Source organism: Aedes albopictus, chromosome 2 (genome assembly GCF_035046485.1).
Source record: "Aedes albopictus strain Foshan chromosome 2, AalbF5, whole genome shotgun sequence".
NCBI classification, from domain to species: Eukaryota; Metazoa; Arthropoda; class Insecta; order Diptera; family Culicidae; genus Aedes; species Aedes albopictus.
The window spans coordinates 43,713,927-43,740,697 of NC_085137.1; the positions used below are offsets into that span (position 1 = coordinate 43,713,927).

At 40.8% G+C, this 26,771-nt stretch overlaps 1 protein-coding gene across 6 annotated transcripts in view; it reads right to left on the reverse strand.

The window, feature by feature from the left end:
- Positions 1-26,771, reverse strand: part of LOC109421413 (glucosamine-6-phosphate isomerase) — a 49,410-nt gene that overhangs the window by 15,803 nt on the left and 6,836 nt on the right. For 5 of the 6 annotated variants that reach the window (XM_062849570.1, XM_062849569.1, XM_062849567.1 and 2 more), the window contains exons 1-2: positions 2,613-2,765; positions 909-1,683 (exon numbers count right to left, since the gene is read on the reverse strand). In XM_062849570.1, coding sequence (XP_062705554.1) covers positions 909-1,676 — 768 coding nt within the window. In that variant the 5' untranslated portion in view covers positions 1,677-1,683; positions 2,613-2,765. Of the gene's footprint in view, positions 1-908; positions 1,684-2,612; positions 2,766-26,771 lie in introns of those variants that run through there. The other variant, XM_062849568.1, reaches the window with a different exon arrangement.

Genomic DNA, 26,771 nt, shown 5'->3' on the forward strand with positions numbered 1-26,771 from the left:
CAATGTGCCGCAGTTGCCAGCAAATGAAAGAATTGTTACGAGTGCAAGATGAGATAAATCAAGACGTGAGACGGAATTTGGTGAGATCATTCTGATTAATTATGTGTACACTTTATAATTATATGACCAAACATCTTTCGAATGTTGCAGGCCTCCATGCTTTTCGATGATAGAACAAATAAAATTAGAAAGCTTGCAAGGACTTGATCTATGTTATTGTTACTATCTACAAAATCTAATGCACGTTTTTGACACTCCATCTAAGATTTGTACAAATATTCATGGTATGCTATCAGCCGCAACTCATAGAAGAGTTTACGGATATTTTTTTATTTTATCCTGGAAATATAATTTGTACAAGTAGACAAGTTTCTTAAAACTTGGATGAAGCATGCTCGTATAGGGCGAGAGAGAATTATTGTGAGAATGTTTAGAAGAGTTTTTGGAAAAAAAAAACTCTAAGATGTATTGCCAATAAGATTTTTATAAAAACTAATTTTTAGAAAGTATTCTGAGGAATTATTGTAAAATTTTACAAGTTTTTTTTTTGGAATTTCTAATATTAAATGTTGATAGAGCTATAGTGACTCAATTCTTGGAAAAGATGTTCTTGTGAGCATCTATAAAGCTTGTACTAAAAACTAAAAACAGTCAGTGCTAATAGAGCATACATTTGTGAATTTTTTTCAGGATTAAATTTTTTGGTACTCCGATACAGTTGAATACATCATGTTACATATAAGCAAAAAATAAAATATAATGAAGTAAAACAATAGAACCTAAAGTGCGCCTACCAATACCACCACCAGCAGCATGAGGATTTCCAGATCATTAGAAATAGAAGAGACACCTCAACCGAACAGTAAATAGAGCCCACTGAACATCGAAAAGAAACCCCTCCAACTTACCTTAAAATACTTCACAGTCTTAACGCGCAGTTCCAGCGTGGCATCCTCGTCGCATATCATGATCGTATGCGGATGCTGCTGGAAGGCACTAACCGTCCACATGTGGTTCACCCCCTCCTCGATTGCCTTATACAGTGCAAAAGCCTTGTGTGCCCCAATGATCAGAATCATCACCTCTCGGGCATCCATTACGGTTCCGACCCCGACCGTCAGTGCCTGCTTCGGTACCTTATTGATATCGTTTCCGAAAAACCGTGCATTCGCTTCCAGTGTGTCCTGTGCCAGTGTTTTCACTCGAGTCCGCGACACCAAACTGGATCCCGGTTCGTTGAACGCTATATGACCGTCGGGCCCTATCCCGCCGATGAACAACTCGATTCCTCCGGCAAGCTTGATCTTGTCCTCGAACGCATTGCACTCTGCCACCAAATCCGGTGCGTTCCCGTCCAGGATGTGCACATTGACCGGATCGATGTCGATATGTTTGAAAAAGTTGTGCCACATGAAGTAGTGGTAGCTCTCCGGATGGTCCCGCGGCAAGTCCACGTATTCGTCCATGTTGAAGGTTTTCACGTACTTGAAGGAGATTTTGCCTTCCTGGTGGAATTTTATTAGATTCCGGTACAATCCTAGCGGGGTGGATCCCGTCGGGAGGCCCAGTGTGAAGAACCGGTCCGGGCCCGGTTTAAAGTCGTTGATACGCTTCATGACGTACTTGGCCGACCATTCGCCAACGTAGTCGGCCGTGTCCAGGATGATGAGCCGCATGGTTGTTCTGGAATGGAACGTGATAAGGTATACTATGAATTTCCATTCTTGTAAGTTTTGGGGCTGATAACATTGTTTGACAATAAAGAGTTATAATAATAAAAGGTGCCGCTAAAGTCTAAACTTCAAGATTGCAAACAGAACTCTGAAATTCTCAACAACAACAGTTCTATCTTGTAGTAAATATTTAGCAGGCCCGTATCCAATACTTATGCTTAGGGGATTCATTAAACAGATTAAATGACTGCGTAAGCCATGATTATTGAAATGTTTCATGAAATTGCGAATGCAATGATCCAAGATTGCCTTGGTTATCCCGACGTTTAACCTAGATAATAATTAATCAGTGGTTTACGCTATTAAGTGAATCCGCTTACTATATAATTATTACTTATATTCCCAAATGGTCGGCGTTCAGTCAGAGTGGACTACGCGATTTTTCGGGCAGGTAAAGATAAGCTGAGGAATTCGTTAAACCTAATCTTTTTGACGTTATTTTGATGCAGATGTGTTATTATTACATAAATGAATAATAGTATTTCTGAAAATAATGCCAGGGATTTGAAATTTCAAGTGCTAGCAGGACATTTTCTCGAAATCATTGAAAAACAGATGATCCGGTCTGACTGACCGCCGACCAAATTTCCTTTTGGATGAAGTTTCAGGGACTGGGAGTTACTATATAATCAGAACAAATGATAAAGTCCTAACACTTTGTGATACCCATTGTGAGCAATGCATGTGGTATGATATGCCTCTTGGAAAACGTAAACTATCACTCCACTCAAAGATTGTCAGCACTTTTCTCTCTGTTAGAGCTTGTTATCATCACTTAGTCTAGCACATTGTTTGAACTTCACTTATCAAACAAGTGGTATATCTAGCTTCTGTTTGCTACCGCTTCTTCCATCCACCTCCAAACCAAACAATACGCACCTTTAATGTACTACTCTATTCAAGTTATTATAATACTGCACACGACGGCTGTGTGTTACCTACTCGGATGCTAATCACGACTGATTCCAATAAGTAACGAACGAAAAGCAACCCCACATTGGTCATCTGTCAGCCAGTATAGTTTAGCTCGCGCAACAATGCCGTTTCAAACAAGGCAAGTGGTTGCTCTCTGCAGCGCAGCGTCGCTGCACTCATACCATTAGCAGCGTGCCCGTCCGGCAATCATTTGTTCCTGCAAACAAGAGCGAACCTTATCGTCCAGTGACTCCTCCGACGGACGACTATGGGTGGACTTGACGCGGACACCATCGCGATGGTATCGCTCCGCTAGCCAACCACTCGCACTCACCGAGCAGTGAAGTCGTACGCGCGAGACCCGAATTAATGCTTAAAGTGGTCAAAGATTTGGCCAAAAGTTGTGAACATAAAATTCTCATATTGCTTAATTGATATTGCCCGATGCTTTCTCAAAACAGGCACACCATTAAATAACAAGCGATGAGCGATACACTTTTGACCACCTTTTGCATAACAGGCGACCATTGTGTGATGGGATTCGTCAGTAATGCTTATTAGGAAGTGTTGTTCAAACCATTTGGGATAACCGATATAAAATGAATCTTTATGAAAAACATCTTGGCATCACAAGACGGAATAAATCCAGCTTTTCAACTTCAAGAAGTGATCAACGAGCACTTCTTCAAGGTTTAAGTTTTAACTTAGAGCTTTTTGACAAAGCTCCTATAAAGCATTTGTATATCGAATTATAAGCATAAGACTTTTGAGCCCAAAACTAAACAAAATGAAATACACATGGAAAACACATAAACGTTAGTGTTCTCAAATATACATAGGAGTCTACCAAAACTTCTCACTCGATACTCGAGGTGCATTCTACCCCACTCTCCTGTATGCGTCACTCTTTTTGCGATAGTGTGCTGTGGGTAGCTAAACAATAAAGTACGCTTCGAGCGATTGAGCTTGTTTGCAAATTTGTAGGTCAATGCCAATTTGGCAAATGCTTAAGTATATGGACGTTATCGCGCACTCACTGATGGTGGAATGGTTTTGTTGTTATGACGAATGTTTGGATTCGTTAGGCCAATCGTCGTCTGTTCGTATTTGTATGGTGTTATGGTATAGCGTGCGTTGAAGAACAGCGTTAAGTTAAGTAGCCTTCAGAAGCGAAGAGCTCACATGCATTTTTACTTAAAAGAATCCATCACGATAAAATAGGAAGACGACTAAGAATTCTACTAACTCATAGGGTATTGGCTTGGGTATTGGTTCCCTTATTAAGTATGTGGCTCCCATTTTCATCCTACGAAAAATAAAGGACTGAAGCGCTGTTTGTTTTGTATCTTATTATTGTATTTTTTGTTGGAAGTGAGCACCCATGAAAACAAAAAGAATGGTTTACTAGACATATATAAGTGAATCAACATGCCTATTTCTCTCTGTTTCTCTATTTTTAGCTCTAACTCACGCTCTGTTCTAAAACTCTTTCTTCCTTTATCGATATCTTTCAAAATCTTCAAAAACTACGTAACGCAACTCAAGGAGGGAATGAGTCTACAGCAGCGTTACGATTCATATTATTCTAAAATGTTCAATACAAATGATTTTCTAAAACAGTCCCGGTAGAAATCCCTAGAGAAACCCCGGGAGCTTTCCCTACAGGAATCTTGGGAGGAATATCTCGAAAAATCCTGAGAGGAATGCCGGTTGGAAGTTCAGCAAGAATCCTAGAAACAATCACAGAAGAAATCCCGGGAGGAATCCTAAGAGGATTCCCAAGAAGAATTCCTGAAAAAAATCCAGAGAAGAATCTTCGATGGAATACCAGCAGCAATCCGTGTATTAAAAGAATCCCACTAGGATTGTCTGTGGATAACATAGCAGAAAGCTTTGAAAGAATACCAGGAGGAATCCCTGAAGAAATGACGGCTAGAAAACCGGAAAGAATCCTTCCAGGTTTTTCTAAAACAATCACGGCAGAAATCCCTAAAGTAATTACTGAAGGAATCCCGTAGAAAATACCTAATTGAATATTTAGAGAAATCACGGCGGGAACCCCAGCAGGAGTCACGGTTGGAAGCTGGAAAGGAATCCCAGAAAAAAACCATTAAAGGCATCCCGGAAGGAATTATAAAAGAAATCTTTGAAAATACTCGGAAAGATTTTTTGAAGGAATGTCATTAGGAGTTCCGGCACGAATACCCAAAAGAATGCTTCCAGGATTGTCTGAAGAAATCTCGGCAGAAATCCATATCCTTTTATATTGCTTGTCTGAAGGAATCTTTGAAGAAATCACAGCGGAAACCTCTAGAGGGATCGTTTACGAAATCCTGGAAGGAATCTTTAAAAAAAAATCCAGCAGGAATCCCTGAAGTAATACCGACTGGCCCTGAATACCCAAAAGAATCCTTTCAGGATGTTTTTAAAGCAATTCCTGCAGAACTCCCTCAAAACATCCCAGGAGGAACCCCTACAGTAATTCCAGAAGGAACATCTAGGGTCTCCAGCTAGCCTAGTTGTTAAGTTATGGATCACCCATCCGTAGACGGTTCCGTAAAACTACACTCTGTCCTACTGCTATAAGACCACCCCCAACTTGTTTCAAGTCAACTATAATAATAACAATTTAGGGTCAATGTGCGTATAATTGTATAATGCTTTACAAGTTACTTTTTGGTTTAAATTTATTTTGATTAAAAGTTCCTTCTTTTACTTTTGTAATAAGACTTTATATTTTCGTGGTGTCCAGTTTCTATAAGACCATTTCAAATATTACACATTTTCATTAAGTAAAACTTGTAAAAATCAACATATCGTAAGTTCAATAATCCATAGCTTTGCCATTTCAATTAATGACTTGAAAAATTCGATTTGGCATACTGTTTACTAAATTGGTTAGAACAGATTTCTCAATTTTGTCCCATTCTGTTGTTATAGCAGATTTCAGCTCATCAACGGTGACATATTGCTTTCCTTCAGTATAAAACCTACGAACCAAGATCCCCTAAAGGTTTTCGACTGGATTTAGGCCAGTCGAGTAAATCGAATTTTTGGTCCCTGAACCATTGCTTCGTTTCGTTGTTAGTATGAATAGTGGATAATGCCTTTTGGAATGTAGACTTCTTCCACAAAAAAGGGAGAAGATTTTCTTCAAGAATACTGAAGTAGTCCTTATTATTCATTTTGAAAGACGTGATCTATCTTCAGCTTTCCGATTGCACAAAAGCCTGCCTACACCATGCATGTGCCCAAGGATGGAAGAAAATCACTTCAAGCGATAAATGATACAGGATACGAATAATCCAAGGTAGCCTTGTTCTTGAAGTAGCATGATGCCGACGCCTCACACCGTGCTCGTATCACAGAGACAATCAAAGCATCTGATGCACGCTTTATCGCGTGATGACCCGTTATCGGATCATGTTACAAGTCGTGATAAATTTTATTCATTACACTGTATGTCACTTATGCACCCGTAAACCGATTTCATGATTCGAAATAATACATTCATAAGCATATCGGGAAGTTAAAGCAGCAAGAATGTTCAAAAAATGAATGAAATCACAAATTTATCATTTCGACTTCATGATAACGATCGCATCGCGCCCGCACATGCCGAGCGAATCATTCTTCTCGGACCGTAGTTTGTTATGACGCTTGACGACAAAATGTTATCGTTGTTGCTATGATCGCGCGATGCCGTTCAACCGCGATATTTACATTCGAAATCTGATCATGATCACTAGATTTCCATCCTTGCATGTGCCACCACCGAAGTTCCGAGGAAAAAAAAGTTCTTCCTTCCCTAAATCCGCCAGTATCCATTAAAGCCGCCCGGAACATTCAGGTTGAACTTCTTTTCGTCGCTGAAGATTGTCTAAAAAAAATTTAAAACAATCTAGAATATTTTACAAGTTTCAGAGTTATATTGGAATATTGAAGGTTTCAAAAAGCAACATTCAACAAAAGCTTACCAAATGCAAATTCCACTGCCGATTCATGTGAGTTTTTGAAAAACTCAGCGGTTTTTCAACATGAAAAGAAGACGAGCTTGGTGGTCTAGTGGCTACCGCTTCTGATTCATATGCAGAAGGTCCTGGGTTCAATCCCTGGCTCGTCCCTTTCCTCCTACTTTGTATCTATCTACTTTCTCTCTCACTCTCTCTCTCCTACATATACATCTCATGTATATTCGTATGTTCGTAGCGATCGCTAGAACCAGAAACGGATTGAAAAAAAGCCGTTTCCCTTCCTTCCAACTTTCATCACAGCACAGTGTCAATCTATCATACAGGGTGTTTGCTTCCTGGTTGTACATATTTTAAGGGTAGATAGAGGACCTCGAGCCATGAAAAAGTGTCCAAGGAACATGGGGTCGGAAGTCACTGCTAAGTGAGTTATTCAAAATTCGATGTTTTTAAAAAGGCCCAAATTCAAAAACTTCTAACTCAGCGATCTTTTAACGGAATACAAAAATTTTTTTACGAATCAAAAGCTTGAACCTTTGAGATTTTATGCTTCTTAGACGTAAACTTGATAAAAAGTAGTTTTCATTCATAAATTCTAAAATGTTTGTGGCAGAAGCCAAAAAAACAGTTACTTTTTGTGCTATTTTTGATGTTATTTAAATGGAAATGACGTTTTTTGAAAAAATGTTCTTCTACAAAAGATTGTTTATTTAATTATCTAGAAAACCTTCTTTGTGACCAACATTGTATGATTTGTAGTTTGGTCACAATAATCAATTCAAAGTTATGTAAAAAACTCATCGAATTGCGGAAAACATCGCCCCGATTGCATTGAACCGTGCTTTGGCAGCACTTCCCGTTTGGTGCTTGCTCGCACTCTCCCCAAAAGCAGGCAAGAGAATCGAGGGCCAACTCGCACACCACTCGGACGGTTGGCACACGACCGACCAACTCGCTCAGATTGGTGCTGTGTATGGTCATGTGTGACCAACATTACATCAATCTGAGCGAGTTGGTTGTCCGTGTGGAAAGTTGAAGTAGCATGTGAGCTGCTCAACGTCTTTGTTATTGTAGATGCAATCAATACGCGCGTGGTTTAGAAAATCGCATCGATCCTCCGCTCATAAGGAGACGACGACGCGGTGGTTATTTGTCAAAGAACGTGCGTACAAGATTAATTGTAGCCGCAGCGATATCAATGTTGGCTGCTGAGCGAGGAGAGCAGATGAGAAACGAGCTACGGCGGGGTGTTTAAATCCTTCGCTGATTGTTTATTCCTTGCACTCGCAGTCAAACTGCGGTGCTGATAAGGTGGGGTGGCGTGCGCTAACGTACTTTTCAACAATTTTTAACAAGTTTAAATGTATGATGCTTTGCTTAAATGTTTTGTTAATTTTCAATGTCAAATAACGTATTTTGATGGATATTTGGGATTTTAAGATAATGCTGGGGAATAATTTTAGGAATTGTTGGCGATACATAAATCATGGATCAGAGATAACGGGATTTATTCCAAGGGATGTTGGGTATTCTAATGGTAACTTTGAAGTTTTTAGGAAATGAGGGGCACATTTACAGAATTTTAGGGTTTTTTTTAAAGATGTCGGGGTAAAATTTAAGAGATACTTAGATCTTTGAAAAAGTTTTAGACATTTTGGAATACGTCATGATACATTCCACAGGTTGTTGCGGATTTCTAAAACAAACTGGTAGTTTCAGAAGATACCGAGGATAGTTTGGAGGAAATGCAGAACTTATTCGGTGACTGTACGGGTTTTTTAGGAGGTGTCGGCGCCCATTGTAAGAGATGTTGGGGACTCCAAAGGAGACTTTGGTCATTTAGGAGATACTTGGGGTCTTTTAAAGAAAACGGGGAACTTATTCAGCTACTTAGGGTTTTTTAGGAAATGACGGTGCTCATTCTATGAGATGTTGGGGATTCCAAAGGAGACTTTGGTAATTTCAGAAAATACTTGGGTTATTTTGGGGAAATCGGGGAACTTATTCAGCTACTTAGGGTTTTTAGGGGGTTACGTACAAAAGGCTGAATTACGAAAGGCTGAAATAACAAAAGGCTGACACACAAAAGGCTGAAATTACAAAAGGCTGAATGCATCAAAAGGCTGAAATAACATAAGGCTGAAATATTGAATCGACTAGCTTTCAAACGCACCTGCTAAATGACTAACCTTGGCACTAACAACTCAGACAAACGTAAGGCGTATCACTCTAATTGGGAATAATTACATACATACACTGATTTAACGGTCTATTTGAAAATTTGCATATTGGTCGATTACCCAGCCGTGGCACTTGCATTGATTTTGCTTAAGCTTGTCGTTTGGCCGTCCTACCGTCCCCTATTTCATGGGTGGCCATACTAAGACATTTTGGGAAAACATGCTTCAGTTACTATGTTCTAAATTGGAATGTTCTACAACTGGTCATAATGCTATGCATTTTTGTTCGCCTTAATTACTAAAACAATGTGGTTCAAAAGAATACCACACATTTCAAAGAAGGGAAAATCTTGTATGAAATTGTTAGTATCCGTAACGACAACAATCTCCGAAACAACATGACTAGAAAGAATAGCTTATGTTTAAAGAAGGAGAAATTAACGATATAAATATTATCAGTTCCTTTCTGTGTTCGTTGGTATGCATCGTTAGCCTCTTCACTAAGCTCAGTCTCCAAACTTAGGCCCATACTGAGGGTTACGTGTTCGGACCAAGAACTTTTCATTATGAAATGTTTGCTGAGAAGTAGGCTTTATCTCAGTTGGGGCGTAACTCCAAAAAAAAATGAGGAAGTGCTATAACTTGTGTGCATTTTGGCATTTTCAGCCTTTTCAATTTTCAGCCTTTTATTATTTCAGCCTTATGTTACAGTTTCTCAATTTCAGCCTTTCGTATTCAGCCTTTTGTGCATTCAGCCTTCTGAAATTCAGCCTTATGTTACCATCCCTTTTTAGGAGATGTCGGCGATCATTGTAAGAGATGTTGGGGATTCCAAAGGAGACTTTGGTAATTTCAGAAGATGCTGGGGGGTAGTTTAGAGAAAGCAGGGAACTTATTCTGCGACTTGGGGTTTAAAGGAGGTGTCGGCGATCATTGTAAGAGATGTTGGGGATTCCAAAAAAGACTTTGGTAATTTCAGGAGAAGCTTGGGGAATTTTGGGGAAATCGGGGAACTTATTCAGCTACTTAGGGTTTTTTAGGAGATGTCGGGGCTCAATCTATGGGATGTTGGGGATTCCAAAGCAGACTTTGGTAATTTCAGAACATGCTGGGTGTAGTTTAGAGATAGCAGGGAACGTGTTCTGCGACTTGGGGTTTTGAGGAGGTGTCGGCGATCATTGTAAGAGATGTAGGGGATTCCAAAGGAGACTTTCTTAATTTTCGGAGAAGCTTGGGGTATTTTGGAGAAATCGGGGAACTTATTCAGCGACTTAGGGTTTTTTAGGAGATGTCGGCGATCATTGCAAGAGATGTTGGGGATTCAAAAAGAGACATTGGTAATTTCCGGAGAAGCTTGGGGTATTTTGGAGAAATCGGGGAACTTATTCAGCGACTTAGGGTTTTTAGGAGATGTCGGGGCTCATTCTATGAGATGTTGGGGATTCCAAAGCAGACTTTGGTAATTTCAGAAGATGCTGGGGGTAGTTGAGAGAAAGCAGGGAACTTATTCTGCGACTTGGGGTTTTAAGGAGGTGTCGGCGATCATTGTAAGAGATGTTGGGGATTCCAAAGGAGACTTTGGTAATTTCAGGAGAAGCTTGGGGAATTTTGGGGAAATCGGGGAACTTATTCAGCGACTTAGGGTTTTTTAGGAGATGTCGGCGATCACTGTAAGAGATGTTGGGGATTCCAAAGGAGACTTTGGTAATTTCAGAAGATGCTGGGTGTAGTTTAGAGAAAGCAGGGAACGTATTCTGCGACTTGGGGTTTTAAGGAGGTGTCAGCGATCATTGTAAGAGATGTAAGGGATTCCAAAGGAGACTTTGGTAATTTTCGGAGAAGCTTGGGGTATTTTGAGAAATCGGGGAACTTATTCAGAGACTTAGGGTTTTTTAGGAGATGTCAGGGCTAATTGTAAGAGATGCTGGAGATTCCAAAGGAGACTTTGGTAATTTCAGGGGATACTTGGGTTATTTTAGAGAAATCGGAGAATTATTCAGCGACTTGGGGCTTTTTTAGGAGATGTCGGGGCTCATTGTAAGAGATGCTAGGGATTCCGAAGGAGACTTTGGTAATTTCAGGGGATACTTGGGGTTTTTTAGAGAAAGCAGGGAACTTATTCTGCGACTTAGGGTTTTTAGGAAATGTCGGGGCTAATTGTAAGAGATGCTGGGGATTCCAAAGGAGACTTTGGTAATTTAAGGGGATACTTGGGGTATTTTAGAGAAATCGGGGAATTAGTCAACGACTTAGGGTTTTTTTAGGAGATGTCGGCGATCATTGTAAGAGATGTAGGGGATTCCAAAGGAGACTTTGGTAATTTCAGAAGATGCTGGGTGTAGTTTAGAGAAAGCAGGGAACTTATTCTGCGACTTGGGGTTTTAAGGAGGTGTCGGCGATCATTGTAAGAGATGTTGGGGATTCCAAAAAAGACTTTGGTAATTTCAGGAGAAGCTTGTGGAATTTTGAGGAAATCAGGGAACTTATTCAGCGACTTAGGGTTTTTTAGGAGATGTCGGGGCTAATTGTAAGAGATGCTGGGGATTCCAAAGGAGACTTTGGTAATTTAAGGGGATACTTGGGGTATTTTGGAGAAATCGGGGAACTTTTTCTGCGACTTGAGGTTTTAAGGAGGTGTCGGCGATCATTGTAAGAGATGTTGGAGATTCCAAAGGAGACTTTGGTGATATCAGGAAATGATTGGATTATTTTGGAGAAATCGGGGAACTTATTCAGCGACTTAGGGTTTTTTAGGAGATGTCGGCGATCATTGTAAGAGATGTTGGGGATTCCAAAGCAGACTTTGGTAATTTCCGGAGTAGCTTGGGGTATTTTAGAGAAATCGGGGAACTTATTCAGCGACATAGGGTTTTTAGGAGATGTCGGGGCTCATTCTATGAGATGTTGGGGATTCCAAAAAAGACTTTGGTAATTTCAGGAGAAGCTTGTGGAATTTTGAGGAAATCAGGGAACTTATTCTGCGACTTGGGGTTTTGAGGAGGTATCGGCGATCAATGTAAGAGATGTTGGGGATTCCAAAGGAGACTTCAGTATTTTCAGGAGAAGCTTGGGAAATTTTGGGGAAATCAGGGAACTTATTCAGCGACTTAGGGTTTTTAGGAGATGTCGGCGCCCATTATAAGAGATGTTGGGGACTACAAAGGAGAGTTTGGTAATTTCAGGGGATACTTGGGGTATTTTAGAGAAATGGGAGAATTATTCAGCGACTTAGGGCTTTTTTAGGAGATGTCGGGGCTCATTGTAAGAGATGCTGGGGATTCCAAAGGAGACTTTGGTAATTTAAGGGGATACTTGGGGTATTTTAGAGAAATCGGGGAATTAGTCAACGACTTAGGGTTTTTAGGAGATGTCGGCGATCGTTGTAAGAGATGTTGGGGATTCCAAAGGAGACTTTAGCAATTTCAGGAGAAGCTTGGGGAATTTTGGGGAAATCGGGGAACTTATTCAGCGACTTAGGGTTTCAAGGAGATGTCGGCGATCATTGTAAGAGATGTTGGGGATTCCAAAGGAGACTTTAGTAATTTCAGGAGAAGCTTGGGGAATTTTGGGGAAATCGGGGAACTTATTCAGCGACTTAGGGTTTTTTAGGAGATGTCGGCGATCATTGTAAGAGATGTTGGGGATTCCAAAGAAGACTTTGGTAATTTCAGAAGATGCTGGGGGTAGTTTGAAGAAAGCAGGGAACTTTTTCTGCGACTTGAGGTTTTAAGGAAGTGTCGGCGATCATTGTAAGAGATGTTGGAGATTCCAAAGGAGACTTTGGTGATATCAGGAAATGATTGGGTTATTTTGGAGAAATCGGGGAACTTATTCAGCGACTTAGGGTTTTTTAGGAGATGTCGGGGCTCATTCTATGAGATGTTGAGGATTCCAAAGCAGACTTTAGTAATTTCAGGAGAAGCTTGGGGAATTTTGGGGAAATCGGGGAACTTATTCAGCGACTTAGGGTTTCAAGGAGGTGTCGGCGATCATTGTAAGAGATGTTGGGGATTCCAAAGGAGACTTTAGTAATTTCAGGAGAAGCTTGGGGAATTTTGGGGAAATCGGGGAACTTATTCAGCGACTTAGGGTTTTTTAGGAGATGTCGGCGATCATTGTAAGAGATGTTGGGGATTCCAAAGGAGACTTTAGTAATTTCAGGAGAAGCTTGGGGAATTTTGGGGAAATCGGGGAACTTATTCAGCGACTTAGGGTTTCAAGGAGATGTCGGCGATCATTGTAAGAGATGTTGGGGATTCCAAAGGAGACTTTAGTAATTTCAGGAGAAGCTTGGGGAATTTTGGGGAAATCGGGGAACTTATTCAGCGACTTAGGGTTTCAAGGAGGTGTCGGCGATCATTGTAAGAGATGTTGGGGATTCCAAAGGAGACTTTAGTAATTTCAGGAGAAGCTTGGGGAATTTTGGGGAAATCGGGGAACTTATTCAGCGACTTAGGGTTTCAAGGAGATGTCGGCGATCATTGTAAGAGATGTTGGGGATTCCAAAGGAGACTTTAGTAATTTCAGGAGAAGCTTGGGGAATTTTGGGGAAATCGGGGAACTTATTCAGCGACTTAGGGTTTTTTAGGAGATGTCGGCGATCATTGTAAGAGATGTTGGGGATTCCAAAGAAGACTTTGGTAATTTCAGAAGATGCTGGGGGTAGTTTGAAGAAAGCAGGGAACTTTTTCTGCGACTTGAGGTTTTAAGGAGGTGTCGGCGATCATTGTAAGAGATGTTGGAGATTCCAAAGGAGACTTTGGTGATATCAGAAAATGATTGGGTTATTTTGGAGAAATCGGGGAACTTATTCAGCGACTTAGGGTTTTTTAGGAGATGTCGGGGCTCATTCTATGAGATGTTGAGGATTCCAAAGCAGACTTTAGTAATTTCAGGAGAAGCTTGGGGAATTTTGGGGAAATCGGGGAACTTATTCAGCGACTTAAGGTTTTTTAGGAGATGTCGGCGATCATTGTAAGAGATGTTGGGGATTCCAAAGAAGACTTTGGTAATTTCAGAAGATGCTGGGGGTAGTTTAGAGAAAGCAGGGAACTTATTCTGCGACTTGGGGTTTTAAGGAGGTGTCGGCGATCATTGTAAGAGATGTTTTTGGATTCCAAAGGAGACTTTAGTATTTTCAGGAGAAGCTTGGGAAATTTTGGGGAAATCGGGGAACTTATTCAGCGACTTAGGGTTTTTCAGGAGATGTTCAGGAAATGCTTGGGTTATTTTGGAGAAATCGGGCAACTTATTCAGCGACTTTTGGTTTTTTAGGAGATGTCGGCGATTATTGTAAGAGATGTTGGGGATTCCAAAGAAGACTTTGGTAATTTCAGGGGATGCTTAAGGTATTTTAGAGAAATCGGGGAATTTATTCACCGACTTAGGGTTTTTTTTAGGAGATGTCGAGGCTCATTGTAAGAGATGCTGGGGATTACAAAGGAAACTTTGGTAATTTCCGGAGAAGCTTGGGGTATTTTGGAGAAATCGGGGAACTTATTCAGCGACTTAGGGTTTTTAGGAGATGTCGGAGCTCACTGTAAGGGATGCTGGGGATTCCAAAGGAGACATTGATAATTTTAGGAGATACTTGGGGTATTTTGGAGAAATTGGGGAACTTATTCAGCGACTTAGGGTTTTTAGGAGATGTCGGGGCTCATTCTATGAGATGTTGGGAATTCCAAAGCAGACTTTGCTAATTTCAGAAGATTCTGGGGGTAGTTGAGAGAAATCGGGGAACTTATTCTGCGACTTGGGGTTTTTAGGAGACGTCGGCGATCATTGTAAGAGATTCCAAAGGAGACTTTAGTAATTTCAGGAGAAGCTTGGGGAATTTTGGGGAAATCGGGGAACTTATTCAGCGACTTAGGGTTTTTAGGAGATGTCGGCGCCCATTTTAAGAGATGTTGGGGACTACAAAGGAGACTTTGGTAATTTCAGGAGATGCTTGGGGTCTTTTAGAGAAATCGGGGAACTTATTCAGCGACTTAGGGTTTTTAGGAGATGTCGGGGCTCATTGTAAGAGATGCTGGGGATTCCAAAGCAGACTTTGGAAATTTCCGGAGAAGCTTGGGTTATTTTGGAGAAATCGGGAACTTATTCAGCGACTTGGGGTTTTTTAGGAGATGTCGGGGCTCATTGTGAAAGATGTTGGGGTTTTCTGAAAAAAAAAAACTTTGGTAATTTCAGGATATGCTTGAGGTATTTTGGAGAAATCGGGGAACTTATTCAGAGAATTAGTGTTTTTTTCGGAAATGTCGGGGCTCATTGTAAGAGATGCTGGGGATTCCAAAGGAGACTTTAATAATTCCAGGAGATACTCGGTAAACTTACTCAGCGACTTAGGGTTATTAAGGAGATGTCGGGGCTCATTCTAACAGATGTTGGGGATTCCAAAGGAGACTTTGGTAATTTCAGGAGATGATTGGTGTCTTTTAGAGGAATCGGGGATCTTATTCAGCGACTTAGGGTTTTTAAGAGATGTCGGCGATCATTGTAAGAGATGTTGGGGATTCCAAAGGAGACTTTGCTAATATCCGGAGAAGCTTGGGGTATTTTGGAGAAATTGGGGAACTTATTCAGTGACTTAGGGTTTTTAGGAGATGTCGGGGCTAATTGTAAGAGATGCTGGGGATTCCAAAGGAGAGTTTGGTAATTTCAAGGGATACTTGAGGTATTTTAGAGAAATCGGAGAATTATTCAGCGACTTGGGGCTTTTTTAGGAGATGTCGGCGATCGTTGTAAGAGGTGTTGGGGATTCCAAAGGAGACTTTGATAATTTCAGGGGATACTTGGGGAATTTTAGAGAAAGCAGGGAACTTATTCTGCGACTTAGGGTTTTTAGGAAATGTCGGGGCTAATTGTAAGAGACTAGGGATTCCAAAGGAGACTTTGGTAATTTCAGGGGATACTTGGGGTATTTTAGAGAAAGCAGGGAACTTATTCAGCGACTTAGGGTTTTTAGGAGATGTCGGGGCCAATACCGACATCTCCTAAAAACCCCAAGTACACTGAAATAAATTTTGTTGTTGTTTCCACCGAATCCATGGTAAAACTAAGAACTGTACCAACAATTTTCAACCGAATGCAAAATTCTGTTAATTCTACTGAAACATTGTCAATATTACCATGCGTGAAGTACCATTGACTAAAAACATTTTTGATGTTACTATTTTGACATTGTATTTTTGACCATGTTTATCTAAGGCGCGCAACATTCAAGTCTCCATGGTCGAAATTACAATGCCCAAATAGTAGAACCAAGAATGTTTTTAGTCAACAGTAATACACGCATGGTAATATTGACAATGTTTCAGTACAATAAACAGAATTTTGTATTCGGTTGAAAATTGTTGGTGCAGTTCTTAATTCTACAATGGATTCGGTGGAAACGACAACAAAATTTATTTCAGTGTAGCTGAATAAGTTCCCCAATTTCTCCAAAATAACCCAAGCATTTCCTGAAATAACCAAAGTCTCCTTTGGAATCCCCAACATCTCATAGAATGATACCCGACATCTCCTAAAAACCCTAAGTCGCTGAATAAGTTCACCGATTTCTCCAAAATACTCCAAGTATCTCCTGAAATTATCAATGTCTCCTTTGGAATCCCCAGCATCCCTTTCAATGAGCCCCGACATCTCCTAAAAACCCTAAGTCGCTGAATAAGTTCCCCGATTTCTCCAAAATACCCCTAGCAATTCCTGAAATTACCAAAGTCTCCTTTGGCATCCCCAACATCTCTTAGAATGAGCCCCGACATCTCCTTAATAACCCTAAGTCGCTGAGTAAGTTTACCGAGTATCTCCTGGAATTAATAAAGTCTCCTTTGGAATCCCCAGCATCCTTTACAATGAGCCCCGACATTTCCGAAAAAAAACACTAATTCTCTGAATAAGTTCCCCGATTTCTCCAAAATAACCCAAGCTTCTCCGGAAATTACCAAAGTCTCCTTTGAAATCCCCAGCATCTCTTACAATGAGCCCCGACATCTCCTAAAAACCCTAAGTCCCCGATTTCTCTAAAAGACCCCAAGCATCTCCTGAAATTACCAAAGTCTCCTTTGGAATCTCTTACAATGATCGCCGACGTCTCCTAAAAAACCCCAAATCGCTGAATAAGTTCCCCGATGTCTCCAAAATACCCCAAGCTTCTCCGGAAATTACCAAAGTCTCCTTTGGAATCCCCAGCATCTCTTACAATGAGCCCCGACATCTCCTAAAAAAAACCCTAAGTCGGTGAATAAATTCCCCGATTTCTCTAAAATACCTTAAGCATCCCCTGAAATTACCAAAGTCTTCTTTGGAATCCCCAACATCTCTTACAATGATCGCACCTCCTTATGCACCTCCTTAAAACCATAAGTCGCAGAATAAGTTCCCCGATTTCTCCAAAATAACCCAAGCATTTCCTGAAATTACCAAAGTCTCCTTTGCAATCCCCAACATCTCATAGAATGAGCACCGGCATCTCCTAAAAAACCCTAAGTCGCTGAATAAGTTTCCCGATTTCTCCAAAATACCCCAAGTATCTCCTAAAATTATAAATGTCTCCTTTGGAATCCCCAGCATCCCTTACAATGAGCTCCGGCATCTCCTAAAAAACCCTAAGTAACTAAATAAGTTCCCCGATTTCACCAAAATACCCAAGCTTCTCCTGAAATTACCTAAGTCTCCTTTGTAGTCCCCAACATCTCTTATAATGGGCGCCGACATCTCCTAAAAAACCCTAAGTCGCTGAATAAGTTCCCCGATTTACCCAAAATTCCCCAAGCTTCTCCTGAAATTACTAAAGTCTCCTTTGGAATCCCCAACACCTCTTACAATGATCGCCGACACCTCCTTAAAACCCCAAGTCGCAGAATAAGTTCCCTGTTTTCTCTAAACTACCTCCAGCATCTTCTGAAATTACCAAAGTCTTCTTTGGAATCCCCAACATCTCATAGAATTATCCCCGACATCTCCAAAAAACCCTAAGTCGCTGAATAAGTTCCCCAATTTCTCCAAAATACCCCAAGTATCTCCTAAAATTATCAATGTCTCCTTTGGAATCCCCAACATCCCTTACAGTGAGCTCCGACATCTCCTAAAAACCCTAAGTCGGTGAATAAATTCCCCGATTTCTCTAAAATACCTTAAGCATCCCCTGAAATTACCAAAGTCTTCTTTGGAATCCCCAACATCTCTTACAATGATCGCCGACATCTCCTAAAAAACCAAAAGTCGCTGAATAAGTTGCCCGATTTCTCCAAAATAACCCAAGCATTTCCTGAACACCTCCTGAAAAACCCTAAGTCGCTGAATGAGATTCCCGATTTCTCTAAAAGACCCCAAGCATCTCCTGAAATTACCAAAGTCTCCTTCGTAGTCCCCAACATCTCTCACAATGGGGTCCGACATCTCCTAAAAAAACTAAGTCGCTGAATAAGTTCCCCGATTTCCCCAAGCTTCTCCTGAAATTACTAATGTCTCCTTTGGAATCATCAATATCTCTAACAACGATCGCCGACATCTCCTAAAAAACCCTAAGTCGCTGAATAAGTTCCCCGATTTCTCTAAAATGCCCCAAGCTTCTCCTGAAATTATTAAAGTCCCCTTTGGAATCCCCAACATCTCTTGCAATGATCGCAGACACCTCCTTAAAACCCTAAGTCGCTGAATAAGTTCCCCAATTTCTCCAAAATACCCCAAGTATCTCCTAAAATTATAAATGTCTCCTTTGGAATCCCCAGCATCCCTTACAATGATCGCCAACATCTCCTAAAAAACCCTAAGTCGCTGAATAAGTTCCCCGATTTCTCCAAAATACCCCAAGCTTCTCCTGAAATTACCAAAGTCTCCTTTGTAGTCCCCAACATCTCTTATAATGGGCGCCGACATCTCCTAAAAACCCTAAGTCGCTGAATAAGTTCCCCGATTTCCCCAAAATTTCCCAAGCTTCTCCTGAAATTACTAAAGTCTTTTTTGGAATCCCCAACATCTCTTACAATGATCGCCGACACCTCCTTAAAACCCCAAGTCGCAGAATAAGTTCCCTGCTTTCTCTAAACTACCCCCATTATCTTCTGAAATTACCAAAGTCTTCTTTGGAATCCCCAACATCTCTTACAATGATCGCCGACACCTCCTTAAAACCCCAAGTCGCAGAATAAGTTCCCTGCTTTCTCTAAACTACCCCCAGCATGTTCTGAAAATACTAAAGTCTCCTTTGGAATCCCCAACATCTCTTACAATGATCGCCGACATCTCCTAAAAAACCCGAAGTCGCTGAATAAGTTCCCCGATTTCCCCAAAATTCCCCAAGCTTCTCCATAAATTACTAAAGTCTTTTTTGAATCCCTTACATCTCTTACAATGATCGCTGACACCTCCTTAAAACCCCAAGTCGCAGAATACGTTCCCTGGTTTCTCTAAACTACCCCCAGCATGTTCTGAAAATACTAAAGTCTCCTTTGGAATCCCCAACATCTCTTACAATGATCGCCGACACCTCCTTAAAACCCCAAGTCGCAGAATAAGTTCCCTGCTTTCTCTAAACTACCCCCAGCATGTTCTGAAAATACTAAAGTCTCCTTTGGAATCCCCAACATCTCTTACAATGATCGCCGACACCTCCTTAAAACCCCAAGTCGCAGAATAAGTTCCCTGCTTTCTCTAAACTACCCCCAGCATGTTCTGAAAATACTAAAGTCTCCTTTGGAATCCCCAACATCTCTTACAATGATCGCCGACATCTCCTAAAAAACCCTAAGTCGCTGAATAAGTTCCCTGATTTCCCCAAAATTCCCCAAGCTTCTCCTGAATTACTAAAGTCTTCTTTTGAATCCCTTACATCTCTTACAATGATCGCTGACACCTCCTTAAAACCCCAAGTCGCAGAATACGTTCCCTGGTTTCTCTAAACTACACCCAGCATCTTCTGAAATTACCAAAGTCTCCTTTGGAATCCCCAACATCTCTTACAATGATCGCCGACATCTCCTAAAAAACCCTAAGTAGCTGAATAAGTTCCCCGATTTCCCCAAAATTCCCCAAGCTTCTCCTGAAATTACCAAAGTCTTTTTTGGAATCCCCAACATCTCTTACAATGATCGCCGACACCTCCTTAAAACCCCAAGTCGCAGAATAAGTTCCCTGCTTTCTCTCAACTACCCCCAGCATCTTCTGAAATTACCAAAGTCTGCTTTGGAATCCCCAACATCTCATAGAATGAGCCCCGACATCTCCTAAAAAACCCTAAGTTGCTGAATAAGTTCCCCGATTTCTCCAAAATACCCCAAGCTTCTCCGAAAATTACCAAAGTCTCCTTTGGAATCCCCTACATCTCTTACAATGATCGCCGACACCTCCTCAAAACCCCAAGTCGCAGAATACGTTCCCTGCTTTCTCTAAACTACACCCAGCATCTTCTGAAATTACCAAAGTCTCCTTTGGAATCCCCAACATCCCATAGATTGAGCCCCGACATCTCCTAAAAAACCCTAAGTCGCTGAATAAGTTCCCTGCTTTCTCTAAACTACCCCCAGCATGTTCTGAAATTACCAAAGTCTGCTTTGGAATCCCCAACATCCCATAGATTGAGCCCCGACATCTCCTAAAAATCCCTAAGTAGCTGAATAAGTTCCCCGATTTCCCCAAAATTCCCCAAGCTTCTCCTGAAATTACCAAAGTCTTTTTTGGAATCCCCAACATCTCTTACAATGATCGCCGACATCTCCTTAAAACCCCAAGTCGCAGAATAAGTTCCCTGCTTTCTCTCAACTACCCCCAGCATCTTCTGAAATTACCAAAGTCTGCTTTGGAATCCCCAACATCTCATAGATTGAGCCCCGACATCTCCTAAAAAACCCTAAGTCGCAGAATAAGTTCCCTGCTTTCTCTAAACTACCCCCAGCATGTTCTGAAATTACCAAAGTCTGCTTTGGAATCCCCAACATCCCATAGATTGAGCCCCGACATCTCCTAAAAAACCCTAAGTCGCTGAATAAGTTCCCTGCTTTCTCTAAACTACCCCCAGCATGTTCTGAAATTACCAAAGTCTGCTTTGGAATCCCTAACATCCCATAGATTGGGCCCCGACATCTCCTAAAAAACCCCAAGTCGCAGAATAAGTTCCCTGCTTTCTCTAAACTACCCCCCAGCATGTTCTGAAATTACCAAAGTCTCCTTTGGAATCCCCTACATCTCTTACAATGATCGCCGACACCTCCTCAAAACCCTAAGTCGCAGAATACGTTCCCTGCTTTCTCTACCCAAGTAACACAGAAAACATCTTTAGAAATAAAAATTCAAAAAGATGTTGTTGTATAGTATTATTAATGAAACTATAAACATCTTCAGTTGAAAACAAGTTATAGCTATGTATTTTGATAACAAACTGCTAAAAAATTGAGCAGAGGTATCGCAAGTTTTTATGATGTATTTTTGACGTTGACAAAACAAGTAATTTACATCATCATCTTCCTTCAAATTTAGATGTTGTGCAAACATCCAAAAACACAAAGATAAAACCAATATGTAAACATGTTAGAAACATGTCATTTTATGGTTGAGCATTAACGTTGATGCATAACTTAGTAAGTTTACAGCATCCCTTAAAATGATCCGGTGACTCGGGTGTTATATTCACCTTACTAGGTTGCGCAACTCATGTACTTACCTGTGACAATCTCTTTTTTCCAATTCATAGCACAGCAACATGAAGAAAAAATGATTTTGAACTTGACAGCTTGAACTCGTTTGTTATTGTTATACTGATGTTGAAATCTGGTATTTAAAAACAAAACTAGACACAAAGTTGTAATTTGTCCCGCAAGAGGTTGTTTAGAATACGTTATTGTAATGTTTTTCCAAGGTATTTTTATCAATTGAAATTATGTTCTGCAAACATGTTATTAAGATGTACAAAGCATGTATTATAAGCACACATATATGTTTAAACTCTCAATTCCATTTCCAGCCCTAAAAAATACAGTGCTTGTTAAAATTATTCGTACGTCTAAATATTTTTCGAGGATTCAAAAACTACAATCAAAAATTTTGATCACTTATAGAGAAATGAATATATTTTAGATATAACATCAATCGTAAAATGTACGTAAATGTATATGGACACATCTATTTGATTATACCGTACAATTCCCAAAAAATCCTTCATGCTGTGTTCAAAATGTGCTTATATGAGAACATAAGAAAATATAAAATTTGAACAATTAATATTAGTTTAATTTTTCTTTCAAGCTTTTTTTACGCAATTCTTTTTTTTTTAATAAGAATATCATTTGATTTTAAAGAAGGTTCCCATTTTTTCTAACGGCACTGTATTAGGCAGCTACCATGATGGATTTTGGAAAACTTGATAGGAAATTCCAGAAAATATCAAGAAAATGATTTAACTTTCATTCTTATTTCTATTCGGTGGAGAAGCGCATGAATTTATGTAGACTAATTGTGCTCATTTCACCATAAATTTAGGATGGCACATGAGTTTCAGCCATACCACAAAACATCAACGAACATGGAAAAATTCTAACTACTATGCAAATTCAATCCCTGAAAATAATTTTTAGTCATCATGGTTGTAAAAATGGATTCAGTTTTGCGAAGGATTCATGCTAGCCCGGCTATAATGGGTTAGCGTTTGGAATGTTGGAGAAAACATCTTGAATACATTCATGTATGTTCTACTATTGTATTAGAAATCATCTTTTATAACATCAATGATGTTCTATAAGCCGCCATTTTTTGCGCTTTTTCAGTGATATAAGTGTACAAATTTAAGTTATGCGCATATGCAATATAACAAAGGTGTTTGTATGAAACATGTATTTTGTACACTAATATAACAAGTTGTGTTACTTGGGTAAACTACACCCAGCATCTTCTGAAATTACCAAAGTCTCCTTTGGAATCCCCAACATCTCTTACAATGATCGCCGACATCTCCTAAAAACCCTAAGTTGCTGAATAAGTTCCCCGATTTCTCCAAAATACCCCAAGCTTCTCCGGAAATTACCAAAGTCTTCTTTTGAATCCCCAACATCTCTTACAATGATCGCCGACACCTCCTTAAAACCTCAAGTCGCAGAAAAAGTTCCCCGATTTCTCCAAAATACCCCAAGTATCCCCTTAAATTACCAAAGTCTCCTTTGGAATTCCCAGCATCTCTTACAATTAGCCCCGACATCTCCTAAAAAACCCTAAGTCGCTGAATAAGTTCCCTGATTTCCTCAAAATTCCACAAGCTTCTCCTGAAATTACCAAAGTCTTTTTTGGAATCCCCAACATCTCTTACAATGATCGCCGACACCTCCTTAAAACCCCAAGTCGCAGAATAAGTTCCCTGCTTTCTCTAAACTACACCCAGCATCTTCTGAAATTACCAAAGTCTCCTTTGGAATCCCCTACATCTCTTACAATGATCGCCGACATCTCCTAAAAAAACCCTAAGTCGTTGACTAATTCCCCGATTTCTCTAAAATACCCCAAGTATCCCCTTAAATTACCAAAGTCTCCTTTGGAATCCCCAGCATCTCTTACAATTAGCCCCGACATTTCCTAAAAACCCTAAGTCGCAGAATAAGTTCCCTGCTTTCTCTCAAAAACCCCAAGTATCCCCTGAAATTACCAAAGTCTCCTTCGGAATCCCTAGCATCTCTTACAATGAGCCCCGACATCTCCTAAAAAAGCCCCAAGTCGCTGAATAATTCTCCGATTTCTCTAAAATAACCCAAGTATCCCCTGAAATTACCAAAGTCTCCTTTGGAATCTCCAGCATCTCTTACAATTAGCCCTGACGTGCCTAGGAATGAATGGCTAGGGGGGTCTAATAAAAACCTAACCGCAAACGGAGCCTGTGGAGTACCAGGGCACCCTCCACAGTATTTGCCCTTACTGTGCTAACCGGAGCAATAGCGCGGTGGACCTTGTGTTTCTCCGAGACAATCAGCTGCCCTTCTTCAATCTCATACTTGAGGCTGAATAAGGGCGGGATTATGAAGATGTTATTAATTAGTTTAGATTTTCACCTATATGGTTTCGCATTATGCGTTTTACACAGTGTATTCTGTGCATCCTCGCCTTTGGCGCACTCAATTCGATACCGATCTGGCTTTATTGTTGCTGTTCTTTTTTGTGCTGTGATTGTTAAGAGTTTAATCTTGCCTAGTTTGGGTAGTGGCTACGGTTAGGATAGCTCAGATCAATCTTCAGCACAAAAGAACAGCAACGATCAATCTTTGTAGACTTATGCAAAATGGTACAGCCCAAGTGGCGTTAGTCCAAGAACCTTACTTTCGTAAGGGGAATTTCTATTTAGGAAACCTTGTGAATCCGGTGTTTGCTACTTTCAGTAAAAATGAAATGGCAAACTCACGTGTCATGCCTCGAGCATGTGTGCTTGTCAACAACGCAATCGTTGCTACACTCATCTCTGAACTAACTACCAGAGATGTATGTGCTATCATAATAGATGTATCTGTTGGAAACCTCAACAGGAAATACGTTTATTGTTCGGTTTATTTACCGCATGATGAACCATCCCCTACGGATGCTTTCAAGCAAGTCATTGCATACTGCACTTCAAAAGGCCTTCCGCTAATTGTTGGTAGTGATGCTAATGCTCACCATATAATCTGGGGCAGCTCAGACATCAATTTGAGAGGCTCCAGTTTGATGGAATACTTGAGTAGTACAGATCTTGGATTACTTAACATAGGCAACCGCCCAACCTTCATGGTATCTGGTAGAGAGGAAGTGTTAGACATAACGCTTTGCTCTAGCAGAATTAGTCATGAGCTGACCAATTGGCATGTGTCAGATGAAGAATCTTTATCTGACCATCGTTACATCTTGTTTGAACATGTGAATTTTACTTCGCAAACTTTGCGTTTCAGGAATCCCCGGTCAACCAACTGGGATCTCTTTACCGATTTGGTTGCAGCCAAATTTCATGGATACTCACCATCAATTGACACTCCAAGTGATTTAGATGATGCCGTTGATACTACAACGGCCTTCATCATGGAAGCTTTTGAAGAAGCCTGCCCTCTGCGGTCTGTGAAGACCATAAGAGGAACCCCTTGGTGGAACTCCGATCTGGCGAAGCTCAGGAAACAATGTAGAAAGAGTTGGAACAGACGACGTTCGGCTGGATCGGAGGCTTTCAGGTCGGCTCGCAAGGCCTACCAGAAAGCTCTTCGGTCTGCTGAACGATCCGGCTGGAAAAACCTTTGTACAAATGTTTCCAGTCTGAGTGAAGCCAGTCGATTGAACAAAATCCTTGCAAAATCTAAGGATTTTCAAGTGAACGAACTTCGTTTGCCAAATGGTGATTTCACTTCCTCTGATGAGGAAGTTTTAGAATGTTTATTCAGTACACACTTCCCCGGATGTGTGGATATTACATCTTCGGATGAACCTGATGTCTTTTCTTGTAGTTATGATTCTTTAGCTTCGGCTCGGAGTATCATAACTTTAGAAACGATTGAATGGGCACTTAATAGCTTTGCTCCTTTCAAATCTCCTGGGGCAGATGGGATTTATCCTATTTTGCTTCAGAAGGGATTTGATCATTTCAAACATGTTTTGAAACAACTACTTGTTTGCAGTTTTGCTACAGGGTATATTCCCAAATCCTGGCGGGATATTACTGTGAAGTTTATTCCGAAAGTGGGTCGCGCGTCGTATGAAGAAGCAAAGAGCTTCAGACCTATCAGTTTGACCTCTTTTCTTCTGAAATGCTTAGAACGCATTGTGGATCATCACATCCGTGATGTTTATCTGGCCAATGTGCCTCTTCATGTGAACCAACATGCTTACCAATCTGGAAAGTCCACTGTGACTCTTTTACACAAAGTTGTTTACGATATCGAGAAGGCATTCGCTCAAAAGCAATCCTGCTTGGGTGTTTTCTTAGATATCGAGGGTGCCTTTGACAACGTGCCTTTCGATGCCATATTGGAAGCCGCACGGGGTCATGGTATATCTCCAATGATTTCCAATTGGATTCACCAAATGCTCAAAAACCGACATCTCTTCTCGACATTGCGTCAAGCGGCGATTAGGAAATTGAGTGTTTGTGGATGCCCCCAAGGGGGAGTCTTATCACCACTTTTATGGAATCTCGTAGCAGATACGCTATTGAGGCAACTCAATAATAGCGGTTTTCCTACTTATGGTTTTGCCGACGACTACCTAACATTGTTAGTCGGTATGTGCATCAGCACCCTTTTCGACCTGATGCAAAACGCTCTTCAGGTAGTTGAGGGTTGGTGTCGCCAATATGGCCTTTCGGTAAATCCGAGTAAAACATCTATTGTTCTTTTCACGGAAAAGCGAAACCGTAATGGTGTTCGAACTTTACGTCTCTTTGATTCTGAAATCAATGTGACTGAACAGGTAAAGTACGTTGGAGTCATTCTTGATTCCAAGCTTTCCTGGACACCTCATGTTGAGTTCAGAATCAAGAAAGCTTGTATGGCCTTCGGGCAATGCCGGCGAACCTTTGGTACAACTTGGGGTCTAAAACCCAAGTATATCAAATGGATCTACACAACTGTGGTTCGGCCAATATTGGCTTATGGATGTCTTGTGTGGTGGCAAAAGGGCGAAGTGAGAACGGTCCAATCAAAATTAGGCCATCTCCAAAGGATGTGCTTAATGGCGATGTCTGGAGCGTTCTCTTCAACTCCCACGGCAGCGCTCGAAGTTCTCTTTGACGTTGTCCCACTACACATTCATCTCAAACAAGAAGCACTTTCTTGCACTTACCGTCTATGGGTACTCGGTTTACTAGAGGAAACTCCTGTGAACCGCAGTTCAACACACACCTCGTTGTTTCCACTTTTGGTGAATTGGGACAAAGTTGTCCTTGCTCCAAGTGATCTTACAATTGCTTGTAATTTTCCATATAGGACATTTTCCACGAAATTCCCTTCCCGGGAAGAGTGGACATCTGGTTATCTGGAGAGAAG